General features: G+C 41.8%; 1 protein-coding gene across 5 annotated transcripts in view; it reads right to left on the bottom strand.

The window, feature by feature from the left end:
* Positions 1–9,673: 9,673 nt before the first annotated feature.
* The window catches only part of LOC132369177 (cyclin-Y-like protein 1), a 34,875-nt gene continuing 24,706 nt past the window's right edge, over positions 9,674–19,842 (bottom strand). For 4 of the 5 annotated variants that reach the window (XM_059928558.1, XM_059928562.1, XM_059928560.1 and 1 more), the window contains 3 exons: positions 16,093–16,259; positions 12,657–12,819; positions 9,674–11,098 (listed from right to left, as the gene is read on the bottom strand). In XM_059928558.1, coding sequence (XP_059784541.1) covers positions 10,982–11,098; positions 12,657–12,819; positions 16,093–16,259 — 447 coding nt within the window. In that variant the 3' untranslated portion in view covers positions 9,674–10,981. The remainder of the gene's footprint in view (positions 11,099–12,656; positions 12,820–16,092; positions 16,260–19,842) is intronic. The other variant, XM_059928559.1, reaches the window with a different exon arrangement.

The following is a 19,842-nucleotide window of genomic DNA, read 5'->3' as shown; positions in this document are numbered from 1 at the left end:
GGGAAAGTGAGCCCCGCACCAGTGGACGCCAGCAGAGAACTCAGGAGGGACTTCTATCTAGGGTTTCCCGCTCCGGGTCTCAAGAAGGCGTGATTAGCATTCGCCCCGCCCCTCATAGCTTCCCGGCCGGCGATTGGCCCACGCTCCTCGGCTGCCAGCTCCAGGCGGGGCCGGAGGGCGCCTGGGGAGAGGCTGAGCCCGTGGGGCAGTGGGCGGGGACGCGCGGAGAGCGTGGCGGGGCGGCCCACCAACCGAGCCCCAGCGCGAAGGGACGGGGCCGGGGCGGAGCCTCCCGGCGGGCATTAGAAGCAGGTGACCCAGGCTGGGCGGGAGAGGCCAGTGAGCCCGAGGCCGTGACTCCACTGCGGCCAGCGCCGCCGCCGCCGCCGCGCGCAGTTCAATACCCGCCGGAGGTGGGCCAAAGGGTGCTAGAGCGCGGGGGAGGAGCGGAGCCCGGCGCGTCCCGGGAGAACCGCCACCGCCCCCAGGAGTCCGCTGGAGCGCGGATCCCCCTGCAGGGGAGGAGAAGAGCGGCGGGCGGGACGCGGCGGCGGGCGCGCACCATGCAGTCCTGTGAACAAACACTGGCAGCGATGGGGGAAAATAAGTGTCCCTGGACTTTGGACTAGATTACAGCCAGATATTCCAAAAGCATCGAGACACTGCTCTCTGCGGCCTCTGAAAACAAATGAGACCCATAACACCCTTGCATAAGCTTTGAAAACATGGATCAGTGTAGCAAAAGGAAAGCTGTTCCCCCCCCCCCTTCACCTCAATATATTTTTCTCTTCCTCCTCTTCTGAGAAAGCCTATATAGTGATGAGCACACACTTTACTGTTAGAGAATTCTGTTTGCTTTTCTAATCTGTTGAACCATTCCCTCATTTATATATGAAAGCCTATGTATTGATGACTACACACGTACACACACCACGCATACATACTTTACTGTTAAAAATTCTGTTTGCTTTCCTAATCTATTTAACCATTCATTCAAGAAGAGTGTGAGGCCATTACTGGGGAAGGGGGTGACAGTGCATTGGCCAGCAGAATACCAGTGACCAGGACTGAGTGGGGACTAAATTTAAGAAGCTAAAATGGCAAAAACAATTAAAATTTGAGGATGTCTCCCTAGAAAAACAGCAAGTGTAGGGATTTGCGCTTCATTTATACCAAAGTTGGAAAAGTCAGATTTAAGCCCAGGTCAGTTTTTACATTATGGATATTAAGTAAACAAGTGTATAGTTTCCATAGTGTATTTAAGCACTTTGCTGGTGGAAAGAAGCCTCGTGTTATAGTTTTCATGGACTTTCAGAAGCTATTCACGTTTATAAAAATGCACTGCTCTTACACACTCATCCTCTGAATCAAAATTTCAGTATATTCGACAAAACCTTGTACACAGAGCTACAGAACTTTTTGCACATCTAATTCCTCTACTTGTTCAGAAGCTTCTTAGAACCTTGAAATAGAGCCCCTGCCTGAGGGCCAGTTCCTCTCTTGTTTTTCAAATGAGGAACTTTTCTGATCACCTTGACCTCTTCCCTCAGTTAACATGTCTTCCCAGAAAGTACATAGATTATTCTGCTGCCTTAGGTCATTGTGCCTAATTTGGGTTTTTCCTCTTCCTTTTTTTTTTTTTTTTTTTTGTGGAGGAGTGTAAAGATGATGCAGAATGTATCTAAAAGTCGTGGGATGATGTGGTTGAAGTGATTTAATTCTTCCTGTTAAAACAACTATTTTTCATTTTGGCAACATACCAAACCTAAAAAGAACAACCAATTTACTTTAAAAAAAAAAAAAAAGACAGTTAAGACAAAGGATACTAAGCCAAGGAGAGGCAATACAGGTAATGCATTTGGAGGTCTAGGTCCAGGCCAACTCTCAGAGCTGCCTCTGTTTTCAGCCTCTGTTCTCACCGCTGCTCTCCCCCTCCCTTCCCTCAAAGATGAAGCCCCCCTGCTTCCCTCAAGTCTTACCTCAGCCACCCCTCCCGCTACCCAGGGCAGAGAAGCCCATCTATTTATGGTCGCCCCCTATTTCCATCTCATATGCTGTTTTCTTCTGATTTTTATTTTTATTAGGCAAACAATCCACACTCATGAAAACAATTATAAAATGGAAGGTTGTGGGGTGGTTTAGCAGCTTCTTCACAGCCAGCTCTGTGATTTTAGTGAGGATTTAAGGCCCAGTTTAGTTTCACATGTACAGCTTTTGGGCTGTCCCTTTCATGGTTCAATTGTAAGCATCGTCTCCCATCACAGATTAGGGGGTAAAGATTTAGAAGGAACTAATATGTGACCTCTCAGTAAATCAGTTGATAAGACTTAGGAAGTCATTTTAATTTCTATTATTAACCTCACACTTTGAAGTTGTCTAAATTGGCTGAAAATAAGTATTCTTGGTGCCTTATTGGTTTATCCTTGCAAACCTTTGTCTTGTTTTCTCGTAGTCATTTCCAGTGATAAGCCTGTGTGTGTGTTGTGTGTAATTGTGAGCAATGTACAAGCTTAAATAACGTGCTGACACCACTGTTTCCAAGTTGGTATTCATTAGGCCGTTTCCTCCTGGGCTAGGGCTGCACTAATCCTGACACCGGCTGCCAGGAGAAAACCTCATGGATCCCACACCGCACCTTAATAACAGCATCCGTGACCTGCAGTCTCAAGTACAGAATGGGAACCCCAGAGCTAGGAAATGTAGTTGTATATTTTAATGAACTGCTACCCCTGCTAAAGAGGCTTCTTTCACTTTTGTGCTCTACAGAAAGACCAAGGGGGGTAGGAGGGACAAAGCTTTGAATAACTGCTTTCTAACACCGAATGTGGCCAACAGGACAGAGAACATCACAAATCTAGGCAGGTGTGAGGTACAGTGGCTGAGGATTTCCTGCTCCCCCTGCATGCCCTTTCTTGCCTCCAAAGTCCGATCAAGTGATCCTGGGAAAGAAATACGCCTGGGTTGAGGAGGGTGGTTTTGAAAGAAAAAGCTACCAAGACATTAAAGCAGGGTGAATGAAGGGTAGGCAGGATGAAAGTAACTAAGTAACCTGGCTCAGAACTCTCAAAAGCTTCTAGCAGCTTGATGACAATTACAGGATTTATTTCAGTCTGTGGTACATCATTTGAAGACAATATTACTTCATGTTGTTACAAACTGTATGTATAGTGTGTATGTGTTGTGGGTGTGTATATAAATAATATATATTATATATATGAGAGATTTAGTGACTTTTGATACGGGTTTGGTGCAGGTGAATTTATTACTGAGCCAAGTGAGGCACATCCTGAGTCAGTAGTGCGAGTCCAGGGCATTCAGTACTTTTTCTGATTTCCACGTGTGTATAGTGCCTGTCCCATGCGGTATTGTCAGTGTCATGTCAAACCCAGAACTCACAAAGCAGAGCCAGCGATATTTTATTTGTAGACAATCAACTAGAATCTATAAAATTATTACTGGCAGATGATTATAATTCCAGATCCCTAACACTAGCAAAAGGAAACCCAGAGCACCTTGATAAGAAGTTTTCTGTTTTTGTTTTGTTCCTGGAAGTCAGTAGAATAGCAGTTGTATGTGGTTATATTAGTGTCAAGATACTTAATTTGCTGACCTTATTATTTCAGAAAAAAAAAAAATTGTATGTATTATATTTGTGGGAAGTTAAAATAATGCTTTGAGATTTTTATCAAATATGGAGAGTAGTTATTTATGAAAAACAAAGAAATGTCTATTTTTGTTTCTTTGTTCCCAATTAATGTAGATAAATTTTAAAGTGCATTAAAGCAATGGTAAAGCAAATAAGATGCTGTACAAGTATTTTTCTCATGCTTTCATGGAGAGACACTGTTTTCTAAGAGTATCTGAAGGAGGTATGTGCATTCTAACTTCATGATCAGATTTCTCGGATGTACTTTGAATATAAGTGGCAACGTTTTTATTGATAATAAAGTCAAAGAAATTCCAATCACCAGAAGGAGAACTAATGAAAACATGTTTTACCTGAATATACTTCATAGGTTTCTCCTGCTGATCCTGTGATTGTTTCATGATTCACTTGAAGAAATGAAGGAAAATACACATAAGAACAGAGACATTACCTGAGATTGTGTTCTATTTTATCAACCCTCCATCTATACTCTGTACTGAAGCAATTTGGCTAGAAGTGCTGCTGTTGTTGTGTGTGTCTGGTTTGCAGTCAGAAACTCCCAAAACTTCATCATTCAGCAGTTAGATCCACAACTTTGTATTAAGGTCTAAATACAAGTCAGGGAACCCAGATAAGATAAGAGGATATATGGTTCTCCCTCTGTATTTGTGGGTAATTGGTTCCAGTTGTCTCCCTCCCCCCCGTGCCACCCCATACCAAAATCCATGGATGCTCAAGTCCCTTATATAAAACGGTGCAGTATTTACATATAACCTACGCACAATCCTCCCATCTTCCCCCGCACCCTCCTTTATACTTTAAGTCATGTCTAGATTACTTATAACACCAAGTACAAATCCTAAGTAAGTAGTTGTAAATATAATGCAAATGGTTGGTGGTGTGCAGCAAATTCAAGTTTTGCTTTCTGTAACTTTCTGAAATTTTTTTCCCTAAATATTTTCAGTCCATGGTTGGTTGAATCCACTGATGCAGAACCTGTGGATACGGAGGGCCAACTGTAAATTGATTTAGAGTTGGCACTTCCCTGACAATCTGGACAGATGCTTAGTAAACCTGAGATAATTAATTTAGCATCAAAGTGAGTACTATGAGCATTATTAGATTGGTACATGTTAGGGCATTTGGGAGAACAGAAAATACAGCAGTTGAGCTGGATCCTGGTGCAAGAGCCACTGTGCCTTACCCGTACAGGTCTCTAGTTGGCACATCTTCCCAGTGCTTTCTCATTGTTCATTCCCCCCAGTGGAAAAGGGGGGCAGTGTTGGACTTAGGAAGTTGGAGAAATAGGTAATAATGCTTCTTTTAGTGATTTAAGTTACAGAGCTCTTACGTGCAACAGAATGAGAGGAAGTAGAATGGTTCTGTGCATAGATTTGGGAGCTAGACTGATTAGGGATTCAACTCCCAGCTCCATCATTCATGGGCTGTTGATCCTGAACAAATTACTTAAGCTCTTAGTACTTCACTTGTGTACTGCATCTTAGTACTTTCTCATCTGTGAAAGGGGGATAATGATAGTACTTATATTTTAGGGTTGAGAGGATCTAAAAGAGTCAATCAGGTTAAGGTAAGTAAAACAAGGAGGAAGCAGCCATTCAGGCATGGAATGGAAAGGGAATTGAAAGACTAGTTTTCAAATTTGTGTCTGCATAAGAATCATTTGGGGTTCCTATTAGAAATGTAGATTCCCAGGCTTCAGCTCCAGGAATTGAGATTAATTTGGGATCCAAGAATTAGGTCTTTTTGTTCTGTTTTAGTAAACTTTTAGAATTATTTTAGGTTTACAGAAAAGTTGCAAAGATGTATCCATTTTGCCCTAATATTAACATATTATCATAGCACATTTGTTAAACTAAGAAGTCAACATTAACGCACTACTGTTAACTCCAGACTTCATTTGGATTTCACCAGATTTTCCACTGATGTTCTTTATCTGTTCTAGGATTCCACATTGCATTTAGAGAAGCTTCATTTCTTACAGGGACTTTCAGCCCATGAGAGGCAGGTGGTCTGGAGACCACATCTTGAGAAACACTAGGACATGTCAAGGGCTGAGGAAGGTCAAATTGCCCCATCCTCACCACCATCCTGGTGGTGGGGGTGTTGGATATAGAAATTTGATTTGAAGAGTTGGGATGGAATCCTCTCCCTTAGATGAGAGGGGTTACCTTAAGAAGTGAGGCATCTATTCCTAATGCCAGATGAAATGAGTTTTGGAGTTTGGAAGGTGGGGTTGCTGCCTAGCCTGAGGAGATACATCTAGGGTTGTGGGCAGATCAGGGGAGTGAGTGCAGCAAATTGGGAACAACTACTTTGTGGGAACACAGGAGGGCTCAAGTAGTTGATTAAAGGGGATTACAAGGGGCCAGTTAGCCCGTGAGCCATATAAATCCTGTATTTCCTGGAACCTGGTGATAGTGTTTTAGAAATGGCTCATAGTAGTAACCAACATCAAGCACTGCCACATTGGACACGAGCAGAGAGTCAAAGGGTGAAGCTGAGATGACCTTGTTGAGAGAGGGCAGTGGGAGGTGGACAAAACACTGATGCCCTGCGTTTGGAAGAGTCGGTTCCCACAGTGAGGAGATAAAGGGCCACCATCTGGGGAGCTAGAAGTTAAAGGTCAGTAGAATTGAGAACGGTAAGATGAAGGAATAGATGTTGTAAGAAAAAGCTAGCAGAGTAATTTGAGGTCTTGAAGTAGAGATCGACATATTCTTGAGGACCTTAGGTCATGAGGCTGTCACTGACTTTCTCTAATCACATTCAAATTATTTAGCTGCCCTCACAGCAGTTAAGTAATCACCTAACCTGTTCCTTTTTTTTTTTTTTTAAAGAGCATTAACCTCTTTTCATTTGACTCTGGATTTCTCTTAATTTCTATACTACTTCACTTTCCTGGTTCTTTCTGCATGTTAGAGATCCTAAACCATAAACTGGTATTCATAACATTTCTTTCACATGAAGTACATGTTATCTCATCTGCCAAACCCATTTAAAATGGACTAGTGGAAATTGCCTCAGAAGCCAAACAGATTGCACCTGTGTACAAGGGACCAGGTGTCTCTGAAGGGCTCCTAGATCTTTTGTCTTCTTGCTGGCACGGTGTCAGGCTGGCCAGGCTGGTGAGTGGCTAACAGTTAAGATTTTAGGTGATCTAATCCTTAACTTGATAGATGCTGGGTGTAATCTACAGATTCTGCATAGAAATTAGCACTTACCCCTGGGAGAGCCCCTACCAGCTGTCAAGTGCTTTACCAAATAGCTCTATACTCAAGAATGCGGCTTCTGGGTGAGGGAACAGTCGTAGTCATTTTACATGTGGTTAGAGAGAAGTCTTGGGTGATGAAAGATTTTAGCTAACCTACACGCTATAGGTAAACATTTCCAAAAACATTGCATAACCTGAATACAGAGTGAATTGTTTTCCAGTAAATACTGGCTTCAGCATTTTTCAAAAATCAAGGAATGGTATATTTTATAGAATGGGAAAACTAAGAAATGAAATTTGACCTGTTGTAAAACTAGGATTTAGTGCTGTTGAATTTCAATAATGGGCATACAGGGTACATTAGGAGTAAATGTGAAAGAATAGGGTCATGATGGAATCTGATACAGGGTGGAAAAAATTTCTCTTAACCAGAAACACTGGGCCCTAAGAAGTTGTCTTAGGGTCAACCACATGAATTTAACATACAAAAATGGCAATTTAATTTGGTTCAAACATACATTTCAAACTTTTGTCTTTTCCTTGTAAAGAATAAAGTTCAGTTCACGGTATACCAGAGTTAAAATTGCACAGATGTCAGTATTCCAATAGAGAAAAATAATTTTTTTTAAAAAGCGAAAAAGTAAAATTTGAGTTCAGGTAGTCAGATATTCTTTTATAGTCTTACTACTTTAGGGAACAAACCCTTCCTCGGTATAAAAATCTGGAAAAAAATGCCATAGTTGCCACCCTCTTAATAACTAGTTTCCATGCCCCATATTTGTTGGAGAACCTACTTTGTGATGTTTAAATTTTTACCTTAAGTTGCCTCAATTTCCCATTTATTAAAATGGCTGTATTGCCTCTAGAATTAAAGCTGAAGGGGAAAAGCAATTTTTAGCGATTCCCCTTATTCTACCAACTTGTTCTTGAAGCTACAGTCATGCCCAATGTTCCTACCCCCAATTTTTTTTTTTTAAACCTTCGACCACTCGAGATATGTCAGCATTTCTGCTTAGTAACTGGCATATTACTACGCGGTGCAAACTATTGATATAAACAGTGACTTGTGATAGATTTTTTTTCCCTTCTGTACTAAATCAGATCATTTCTCCTCATCAGCAACTTAACAAGAACAAAGTTAAAGATGTGACCTCAGGAAGGTAACTAAGGTGGATGAAATACTACGGCAATACTATCAGGACTGATGGAATATTGCTCAAGTGCAGTGGCTAGGGTCTAAAAGAAACTTTAGAGATCTGGTATATTTCCAACTGAATGTTAAGTGAAATAGCATGTTAAAGTCAAATTACGTGGCTTGTTTAAAAGTCACCCTCTTAACAGCAACCACAATTCTACTGCTTCCTGTTCTTCCATTTTCTTTCCTGTTCAATTGCTTGAAACCCTCAAACAACAAGTTCTGATTCTACAGTATTCCTGTAATTCCTTTCTCTGTGTATTTACCTACTTTTATCTTTCAATGTGCATTGCCATCTTGGCACCGTAACAAACAATTCAAAAATGCCATCTAATGCATTATGCCACTGAGCACTGTAGCCAGTGATTTTAAGTGTACTAGATTATCTTCAGGTTGAAAAGAGCGTAAGCTGAAGAAATAAATGTCTACATCTTAACTAAAGGCAGGGGTCAAAACAACTTATGAATGGTTAGTTTGAAAATGCTTTAAGGCCCGACTATCAGAGCTGACTGAAAACATTTGAGTTAGGCAGAGTTGTAATGTTATGTGAATAGTGAGAAGTGTTACAAACACAGTAGCCATATATTTTAATTAAAATAGAGTTTATTAGCTTTTCTTTTAATATAAACATGAGGAAGAAAAACCACATAAGTTGTAGCATTCTTTTCAAAATAAAACTGCAATCAGTACTTGAATTTCCAAGCTCCAAACTCCATAAACAATATTTTTTGAGGTGGTAGATTGTAGTATTTTATATACCATAATTTATCATTTATGTCTCTGTCCCTTAAAAATGATGGAACCTGCAGCACTCAGTATAATGTGAAGCCTTGCTATAAAGAGAGAAAGTACTTCTGGCCCAGAAATGCTTTGTTTACAGGCAAAATTCCTAGGATTACATTTGAGAAGGTAGGAGGAGAAAGATTTCACATAGTTGAGAACACTTTTTTTTTTTTTTTTTTTAATATTTCAAGTTTAGGTGACATCGTTACCAATCTCCAAAAAGACTGATTACTGGACCTCCCTGCCTTTTAAAGCCTGAGGTAAGGGTTCCTAAGGTTTATATGTTTCCTCTTAAATAGAACTTGAAGTGAGACACCTACAGCCAGGTTAACACACAGGATAGAAAAGCTGTTTCGTATCACTTACTCTCCTGTCCCTACTATTAGGGTCCAGTTCCTTTCAATTTATTACATGTGAATTAACACTGTTGTTCATAATTCCTTTACCAAATCTAGAAAAAAAAAACTTAGGTGATCAAGCAGGTAAGCAGCCCAGCCTTGCAAAGGACTATTTTAAAAAGAGGAGGGGAGGTATCCCCTCAAGTCGTAGTGCAATTTTAAGCTTTGATACTTGTGGAAGTATAAATGCCACAAAGTTACAAAACATCATTTGAAAGTTTAATCGAATTTCTTCTAAACTCATTTAGTTTTGTAAATTTTAAACGTTAAGCGTTTATTGTTTTATTTTTTATTTTTTAAAATTTATGTATTTATTTATTTATGGCTGTGTTGGGTCTTCGTTTCTGTGCGAGGGCTTTCTCTAGTTGTGGCAAGTGGGGGCCCCTCTTCATCGCGGTGCGCGGGCCTCTCATTATCGGGGCCTCTCTTGTTGCGGAGCACAGGCTCCAGATGCGCAGGCTCAGTAATTGTGGCTCACGGGCCTTCCCAAGCCAGGGCTCGAACCTGTGTCCCCAACAAGAGAGCCTGCGACAGTGAGAGGCCTGCGCACCGCGATGAAGAGTGGCCCCCGCTTGCCACAACTAGAGAAAGCCCTCACACAGAAACGACCCAACACGCCATTAAATAAATTAATTAATTTAAAAAAATAAAAAATAAAAGCTTAATGTTTAAAATGTACAAAAGTAAATGAGTTTAGAAGAAATTCGATTAAAGTTTCAAGTGATGTTTTGCCAGTCTAGCATTTATACTTCTGCGACAGTGTTCTGGAGTATCCAAGCACACTATATTAAAGCTTAAAATTGTTGTAAGACTTTTGGGACACCTTCTATTTCATCACCGGCTTGTTAATTACTGGACCACCATGTTGGCTGGAATTATGAAAATATCCTTTAATACAAGTATATAACACAGAGGAAAATCATCACAAAATCAGAAGCACCATTATAGTTAACAAGAAATGCAGCACGGACCCAATAGAAGGAAATAACCTACTTTCTCTGTTTATGATCGCAAACATGCTAATATGCTAATAAGTACTGCCTGCAAAGAATTTGGATGACATGTGTTATTCAGCAGCTTTTTGGTTTAAATTGATTGCCAATAATGACTAGCAGCTTCAATGATATAGTAGGGAGGAAGAACCCTGCAAAACCTAACGATGCTACGACAGTCTGTTCCGAAGTTTGGCTTTATGAGTTGTTAGGAGTCCCATGTTTTTTTGTTTTTTTGTTTTTTTCTTTTTTTTTTTTTTTTGTTTTTTTCTTTTTTTTTTTTGGAGTCCCAATTTTGATGGTAATACTGCACTGATTCTAAAGGAATATGCAGCAGTATGGGACAGTGAGGTAAGAAAAACATAGAAGTTATATAGTTAGTGTCTTTAAAGTCTAAAAATTTAAACTATTAATTAAAAAACCTCACATAGTTCACAGCTATCAGATATCTGTGCGTGGATTGGGAGCAGATATCTGTGCGTGGATTGGGAGCTTTTAGCTTTGGAGTGGTTTTTGTAACTCTGTTTACAATAAAAAGGACACAAGAGCGTGTTACATTGACGAGGTCCCGTTCTTTCCTATGAGCATAATCTTCGCTTGTCCACGAGTCTCTTGAATTCAATGTCTTTCTTTAAGGTGAAAATACTAACTTTGCTGGTTTCTGAGCAGGAGAGGTGATATTTCTCCAGTCCTTGTTTCGAGGGGTTTATGATGTTACAACCCCTCACTTCTCCCTTAAGAGAGGATGGCATTGGAGCGCCGAATACCAATGAAATGATCAGCGCTGAAAGACCTTCTCATAGCAGCTCTACACACGTCTTTGTATTTGTCGTCACACAATCTGGAAATGGCCTAGGAAAGTCAATCAGGTAGAACATAGGTATAATTAGAGGGAAAAAAAAAATGTTCGGACCTTAAAAAAACAAAAAAAAGCATCATTGATAAGCCACACATCTACATTCGTTTAGATAGTTCATAGTTACTGCTACTTTGGATAGCTGATATCTACACTAACTGACAATTCCCTAAGGTAATAACCTTTAAGGGCTATGATTAGATTGCTGGGGCAAGGGGTAACTTGCCCTAATAACTTAGAGTTACTTAAAAATTGGGTTCCTAATGATAGGCTCCTAATAGCAATATCATCTGTTACCTACACACGTGATCCTTAAACGTAATGGACATACACTTGGGCAAAATCAGTGTTTACTCAGCTATTCAACTTCTATTCAGTTTTCATTAGTTATTACATACTCTAAGGAAATTTTAATCAGGTAGGTATGTGCTGAAGGTAGGAGAGGTCTAATGACAAGCGCTGAAAGGTGCTATTTCACTTGCACATAAATTATGGTAGAAAAACATCTTATTCTAAAGTACCACCAAGGTACCACAGAAAGTATCAATTTTAAATGTGTTCATTTCAGTTGTGAATTTTGCTGTATACCCACCAAAAATCATAAGCCATAAGTATTACTTTGTTCCATGTACGTTACCATTTATATTAAAAACTCATGTACTTTCTACAGCCAGTATCTGAATCCACATTATACCTTCCAAGTATAGGTCTCTCAGGTTAGCCACGGATGCTTTGTCTAATAAACTCATGGGGCTGAACTGTGATACACATACACACACACACACACACACACACACACACACACACACACGAACTGCAAGCTGAGTAAAAAACAGTTAAGAGGGAATTCCCTGGTGGTGCAGTGGTTAAGAATCCGCCTGCCAATGCAGGGGACACGGGTTTGAGCCCTGGTCCGGGAAGATCCCACGTGCCGAGGAGCAACTAAGCCCGTGCGCCACAACTACTGACCCTGCGCTCTAGAGTCCGTGCTCTGCAACAAGGGCAGCCACTGCAATGAGAAGCCTGCGCACCGCAATGAAGAGCAGCCCCCGCCCGCCGCAGCTAGAGAAAGCCCGCGTGCAGCAGCGAAGACCCAATGCAGCCATAAATAAATAAATACATTTCTTTATTTATTAAAAATATCAAGACAGTAGAAATAGTCCAAAACATCAATTATAAAAAAAAAAAAAAAAGACAGTTAAGAGTGGTAAGTAGATTATGTAGGTACATATGATTAGGGATACAATTTTAAGAAATTATTCATGTATGGTTATATGTAAGTGTAGAGGTTCAAATGGAAAACCATTAAGAACAGATTAAATATGATTTAAGGTATTCTGAATTATGGTTACAGAAGAGACAATTTTTTTTTTTATAATGTGGGATCCCTGTATAAACCATAAAAGACACAGGAAATATGATGCCAACGGGTCAATAAGCTCTTCAAGCTGTTAACAGCTTTCCATTTTCCTAATCACTGCTTAATATAATTTAGCTACAGATGTGGCTTCGGTGGCTGACAGAAAACCCCAGTTAGTGATTTCACAGCCTTACCTCTAAGTTCTGTGCTCTTTCTTTGCTAAGAGGAGTGAATAGAACATTCAGGTTGTTGTCATCTGCTAAGGAGCGAAGGTCAAAGTAGTATTTGGCATACACACTGAAAGGAACATTAATATTAAACTGAAGTAGCTCCAGGAAGTGCCTTTCCATCTCATTCCTGGGGGAGGAGGAGAAGACAAAACCAACACAGGACAATTTTAGTCAACTGGGCTATCTTCAAAAATACCATTCTGAGCTACTAGGATGGCTCTAAATACTGTTTTGAAACAAATAATGGCTACCCAGCTGGATTAATACCCTAATGTTCAAACAAGGTACAGCTATTTGTGGTCCTTTCTGCGTCCCAGCACTTTGAGTCTGGCACAAGGGGGAAGAGGTTATGGCCCTCTTATGCACTCATGCTGCTGACTCAGGGGCTCATTCTTCAGAGTTCCATTAGTGCAGCTGTACGATTCATGCTCCACACTCACTCACAAGGCCCCGCTATAGTGATCAGATGAAAGAAATGATGTATGCTGTTTATTAGCTCTGAAGAACTTGCAGACATTTTCACCGGGCTGATGACAGGAAGGGGCTTACTGAAGTAGAGACGAGCCAACAAAAGGAGTGGGCACATCACCACGGCAACAAAATGGATCCATCGAGAGCCACTGCTATTATCTCTGAGGGGGGAAAACTCTTGAGGCAACAAGGATTCATCTCAAGTAAATAAATAAATAAGCTACATTCGATGGGAAAGGGAATCCCCCCACCCCCACCCCGTGCATGGGGCTGTGTCAAAGGGCATAATGCAAGTTTCTGTTCACCTTAAAACCTTACTAGGGTGAGTTGTCGTCACGATGACAGGACAGGATGCACTTTTTAAGCTTAGGAAGGCAGTAAGATTATGTCTCAGCTAGACTAAACCCACTTTACGATACGACCTCTGATAGAGCAGTTGTTTCCCCCCGGTGTTAGGAGAGCAGCCCAGAATGTTCAGACCTACCGCCCCTTGCCAGGACAGACTGCACACGCCCACAGAGGGCGAATTCAATGAAGTGGGAAAGTAGAGTGCTGGGAGCAGGCTTCTGCTATATAACCACATCCAGCCATTTGCTTGCCAAATGTTTAATAAATATAAAGTTAGAGTAAATCTTACCACTTTTCACAGCAATCACTTTAGAGAGTTGATTATATAAAAATGATAAATACCCAAACAAACATGCAAGTGGCTTATTTTACAATACATTTGGTTTCTTGGTTTTAAAGTGTTAATATTTTATCCATTGGATAAATCAACAAATGCTCCATGTTCTCCTGTATGGAGAGCAGAGTATGAGCAGAAATGAGGTTTCTCATTTGTTGAACTTTAAACCTAACTGAACCTACTTCCAAAATTCATTTCCTGTTCATACGGCCAGAAGTCTATAGAAATGTAAATCAGATAATGTTTTGATAATCAGCTAATCAGGACTTAATTTACTACAGGAATAAATGCACTTCACTATCCCTTTTATATTTTCTCCACTAATACATTTTAATTGTGTGGAAATACAGTACTTCATAGGATTAACATGTCTATTAATAGAGCTTTAATCACTGAAGAAAAGCATTATGCCTACAGAATATGCATCTTCTGTGTTTTTTGCTGTTTTTAAATGGCTAGGTGGCTGAAGAGCCTACCACTTACAGGCGCAGCAAACTGTCTGAACAGCAGCTGCTCAGTTTAACTTACTCTTTTGAAGGGAAATATATATTTAACAAGACACAGAGATGTTAGAAAGTTTTAAGGAAAAGCTGATAGACAGCAATTTTTCAATTCAGACTCAAAATGAGACCATTACAAATAGTAGTCAACAGCAGAGGGATGAAACAAATGTGTATTAAACACTTTGTTGTAATGCTTTCCAACTCCCAAAGATCATAAACAAAAGCAGCCTATTATAAACATAACTCCTGGTGATTCTCCGTTCTACACAGAAAAGCGTTGTTTAGAATTAGTTTCTTCATAGCTGGACAGTGCCGCCAATGCTCCTGGGCTCAATGTCTATGAACACCCACACGTTTCCCTGCATGTTCTCGGATGTTGTACCTGGAACCAGAGCCCCAGTCAGCTCAGTTGCAGATTCTGAGAAAATTTCAGCTGCCATCATGGCAGGGATGGTGTTCACGATTACAGATTTTCCTTCCTTCAAGGGACCAGTTTAAAGACTGATGATAGTGTTGGTCAACGTCACTTTAGTTTCTGCAACTTCCAAAAGTACTTCTATTCATTTCAAATTCATTATCTGCTGTTACACTGTTTGCTAAGATTGCTACCAGCAATATCACCATGACCACCTGGTTTACATGATCACCAAAGTGGGCATTTTCACCAAAAGCCACTTTGACAGCTACTGACAGTCACTGGGTCCCTTCTCTTAGTCACAACTTTCCTCGCTTCAGCTGTAAATATGCACTTTGGTAGTTGTGAATTATCTAGAGTAAGGGGCAAAGGTAACAAAAACAAACTCTTGCCCCTGCCTGCCATCTTGATCGGCCTCTGCTGTCCAATATAATCAAGAGGTGTCCTTTCCCATTTTCCTGAATGCCACCCACAAAGACAGGTTCACTGTCAAGCGGGCACTTCGAGAGTCTGCTGGAATTACCTCTCTGGCTCATCCTGCTTCCCACCCTTGGGGCCCTTCACCAGAGCCAGACTGGAAGCCTGGCGTTTCATGCCAATGTGAGCGTGCCATCTGTGAGGAGAACCTGCCTAGTTAACTCAAGGCCCCACAAAGTGCCGCTGTGTTTGCTGAGTGCCCTGGGTGAGGCCCCAGGGATGCTTCCCGGACTACCTGAGAGGTAGGTGTTTCCTAACTCAGCAGACTTTAGGGGAGGAGACAGGAACACAGGGATCTGAAACCTTTATATGTGGCTACCTGTACATCATAGTTTCTGTAACAACAGAACCTCAGATAAAAAGGAGAAAAAGACCAGCAAAAGCAAATACACAATGTGTGACTCAGGTTGAAATTATAACCTGTCAGTAGTCTAGAGGCCCTAAGACCTTAACAGTGGCCACTTGCTTCAAAGACCAGGCATGTGCCCCTTAAAAATGGACTGGACCTGGTAGACAGCTTTAAGAAAGCTGTCAAGTTACTGACTGTACCGTGTTGTTCTGGTAGTGAGCTTGTAAAATGTTTGGCAAAAACCACCAGAAAAATAATTTCAATTTATCAAGCAGAATATTACAACAATAACACATCAAGACCTACCAATTAATGAGGGGAAATACAAATTGTTATACTACAGCTAGATAGAAAGAAGTCTGTAATTTGATGTCTATTTCAGCTCTCTGCACAAGGTAACCTTTCTTAAAATGTAACATTTCTTAAAAATGTAAACTTTATGAGAGCAAATGAGGTATTGGAAAATGGTTAGAAAGTTCACGGTAACCTTACAAACTCACATGTCCTCAACTGTAACGTCCTTGAGGATCTGGCAGTAGTCCACATTCCATACAGCCTGATCGTCCCAAACCTTGGAGGCAAGAAGAATGGCTCCCAAAACAATTCTTTTCCAGTTAGTGGGGCAAATGTCGATCTCAGCATAAGTTAAAAGCCTTTCTAAGTAAACCTGCAAAAGTAGAGCACTGATCTTTGATTTTAGTTCAGTTTAAGTGCTGTGATAAGAATTGTTAGGAATGACAGATTTCATCTCTTTTTGACACCCCTTTTATTCCTAGGTTCTACAAAGACTTTGCTCAGCCAAGCCAAGGCCAGAGGCCAGGTCACAGTTGTAAGTCAGATATTTCTGTTAGTCTGATATTTCTACTCTGCCCGTGTGAATTTCCAACCCAATTTTGGTCACAGGAATGAAAGGACATCTCAGCAAAGGGCATTCTAAAGACACGCATTGTATTATTACCTTCCCACTTGTCAAGGGCAGCACATACAGCCCAGTGTCGACTTCAACTGTTCAGTAAATGCTTGAGTGCCTATCACGTGCAATGTTAACTACAAGACTGGTGGTGGTTGCGTGGCGATTTTACATAACGCTTGAGTGTGTAAAATTCTGGTAAGACTGAGCACATCTTTACCTTCTCTTCAGAGTCACCAGTCCTTTTGCGGCATGAACTTGAAGATAAAAACTGGTGGTCAAGAGAGCCTCCCAGTGGCTGCTGCGTGGCACAGCGGGACAGGCAGTACAGAGGGGCTTTGCAGCCGTCAAGTATTCCCATATTTTGGTGCCTTTTTCAGGAACACACATGCATACAAAGGGTAGTCCTTTTCATATCCCCAATTTTTCACATCTCCATTATCATTTCATTATTCGTTTCTGTCTTACATAATCTGCAGCTTAGTCAATTCTTTTGGTTTTAAGGTGGGAAGACCTGCCTGTGTCTGTATCCCTGGGGCTCCTCTAAACCTGCCGGTTTGTGAGATGATTTCATGGTTTCTTTTACATGTATCAAATGTCTACCCTACAAAGAACTGGATGGAGTTAACAGCTGAGCAAAGATTTGAGAGGTAAGCTGTGATTTGTTGTTACCTCTGTAGAAGAGTGTATATGCCATTTGACAAAAAGAAAAATGTCCAGTTTTAAAGAGTCTGTTTACTCTCTGAAGGGTTATCAGATTGACAGCTCAGATTCGCCCATGCCCTCCAAACTCTACTGTGTTTTCAAACACGGGTATTGAGATTATATGTTCTTAGTGAAATTCGGCTCCCATTCCCCAAAGAACTCAGCACTCTCTAGTACCCTAAGAACGACTCTCCCCGCAAGGTTCAACTCTCTACTTTATGGGACTAATCAGAGGCACTGAAACGACACTGGCAATCTCTCAACTTCCTCTCACCTTTGTACTGGCAAACTTGGTACACGTGCCGCTATTCATTTACCCCGCTTGCCCTCCTGTCTCGGAGGAAGCGAGATCTCTTTCTTTTCACTGAAGCTCACTCTCCTGTGAGTGAAGTTGATCCCACCTCACTTCTGCAGAGCACTGTGCCCACAGCTAGTCTCTTTTGGAACAACTTCTCCCTCTCTGTCAGAGGCTTCCTCCAGTGTGAATGCTTCCATGTCCCCAGCCTGTCCCCCACTGCCCCTCGACGGCGTCCTCAGGGCTGAGGCCAGCTCCTCATCTCCCATCCTCTCCTTAACCCACTTCAGTCAGCCTCCTGCTGCTACCACTCTACAGAGACTACTCTTGCCGTGGTCACCGGTGCCTTCACACAAACCACCCAGAGCTCTTCGTCCCAGAGCTCCACTCCCCAGGCCTTCCCTCATAAATGAAAGAGCACTGCCACACGCCCAGTCGCTGAGACCAAACACCTGCACTTGAGTGTATCCTGCTCCAATCTGTCAGAACTTCTTGTTATCTCTACCTTCACTGGTACCCTGACCGCTTTTCTGTCTGTCACTTCTGACTTGTATCGCTGCCACTGCCTAACTTCTCTGCCTCCCAACAGACTACAGTCTGTTCTCCCCAAAGCAGCCAGGAGAGCCTCTTAAATTAAGACTACTTTATGCGCCTGCTCCAGATCTGCCAGAGGTTTCCCATCAAACAAATACCTTCTTCCCGTGGCCTGCAAGTTACGAGGCCCTGTGCGGTACGGCCTTGTCCTTCCGTGACCTCATCACCTATGCTCTTTCCCTCATTCCCCGCTCGGATCACAATGGCCACCTTGCTTTTCCTTGAACACACAGAACAAGTTCCTGTCTCAGAGCCTTGCACTTGTCCCCTCTGCCCGTAATGCCAGCGTACCTGATCTTCCTCAGTTCAGCCAGGTCCTGGGTTCAAACATTACCTCTTTAAAGAGGCTCTTCCTGAGCTTTCTAGTAAGCCCCTCTAATCACTTTATCCCTTTACCTTGCTTTCTCTTCATGGTTTTTACCACTACTTGAAATAGTCATCTTTTAAAAAACACTCATTAAAAAAAAACACTTAGACTTTGCTATACACCTGAAACTAACACAACACTGTAAATCAACTGTACTCCGATAAAAAAAAAAAAAAATTTACGTCTTCCACACTTGCTCCATAAAGGCAAGAACTTTATTTATCCAACTTGTTCTCTCCTCCACCCCCCACATGTAGAAAAGTGACACAGAGTAGGTATTCAGTGACATGGTATTTATGACATGAGCAACTTCTTGGTAGCATTTAGCGTTTGGACCATACTCTCCTTCTTGAACCTCTCCTGGTGTCTCTTAGGGTTCTCTGCTGGGTTTCCTACCACTGTAGCCACTCCTCTGGGGGTCTGTCCCTTAAGTGCTGACAGTCCCTACAGATCTATCTTCTACCCACTTTTTATTTTACATACTTTCTCTGCATTTGAACAGCTACACTTAATTCCCTCCCTCTAGCTCAGATTCATGCTCCAATCCCATATATTCAAATGATTACTAGACACTGCCATTCTGCTGTCTCGCAGGTACATCAAGCTTAACTTGTCTACAAAGAAATGCCCCTCTTCCAACCCAAATACTCTCCTTCCTGCATTTCCTAGCTCTCCATATGCAAGCACCATTCCTGCCTCTCTCAAGCATGTGCTAAGCACTCCAAGTGGCCTGTAGCTCCAAGAAAAGGCCTGTGTCTGATCCAGTACCCGCTGAGGGGTCTCTTTTCAAAAGGACAAGCCTCCTGTCCTCAGTTCTGCCTTGACAGGAGCCGGCAGTGAGGGGCCTAAGTATCCCTTCCCCGCAGACCACGCAGCTGACTTTCCCCCCACAGGTTTGCTACAGGGAGGAGTAAAACAATCCCAGCTACCTCTCACTTGAATATGATTTATTATTCAAATGATAAAATCTTACCATAGGAATTAGGAATGGATGACAAAAAGGTGCTTACACAGCTGTAGCTTAGCAGGCTAACTAGAGTGAAGCCTTCTGAAGTCCTACTGGCACCCTAGTCCTGGGCAACTTCACATGCAGGCAATAAGAGGACAGCAGGGATGGTTAACACCATTATCCATTATCCACGGAACAGAGAACTGAGGGCAGTAGTTCTCAATCAGGACACACATCAGAACTGCCTAGGCAGTACAGTCTGGGACTCAGCTTCAAACTACCCGGCGCCTGTTTCTGCCTGTGGACCAGAGCATTCAGTTATTGCCCCGCCCTACCACCACAACATGCGTCGTCTGTGTGTGCGTGTGTGCACTGTGCGTGCATGTGTCCCCTCAGGTGTGGAAGGAGAAACCAGAAATCTCTCCTGCTG

Source organism: Balaenoptera ricei, chromosome 7 (genome assembly GCF_028023285.1).
Source record: "Balaenoptera ricei isolate mBalRic1 chromosome 7, mBalRic1.hap2, whole genome shotgun sequence".
NCBI classification, from domain to species: domain Eukaryota; kingdom Metazoa; phylum Chordata; class Mammalia; order Artiodactyla; family Balaenopteridae; genus Balaenoptera; species Balaenoptera ricei.
Note: the sequence above shows the minus strand (reverse complement) of the source record. Positions and strands in the feature narration are given on the sequence as shown.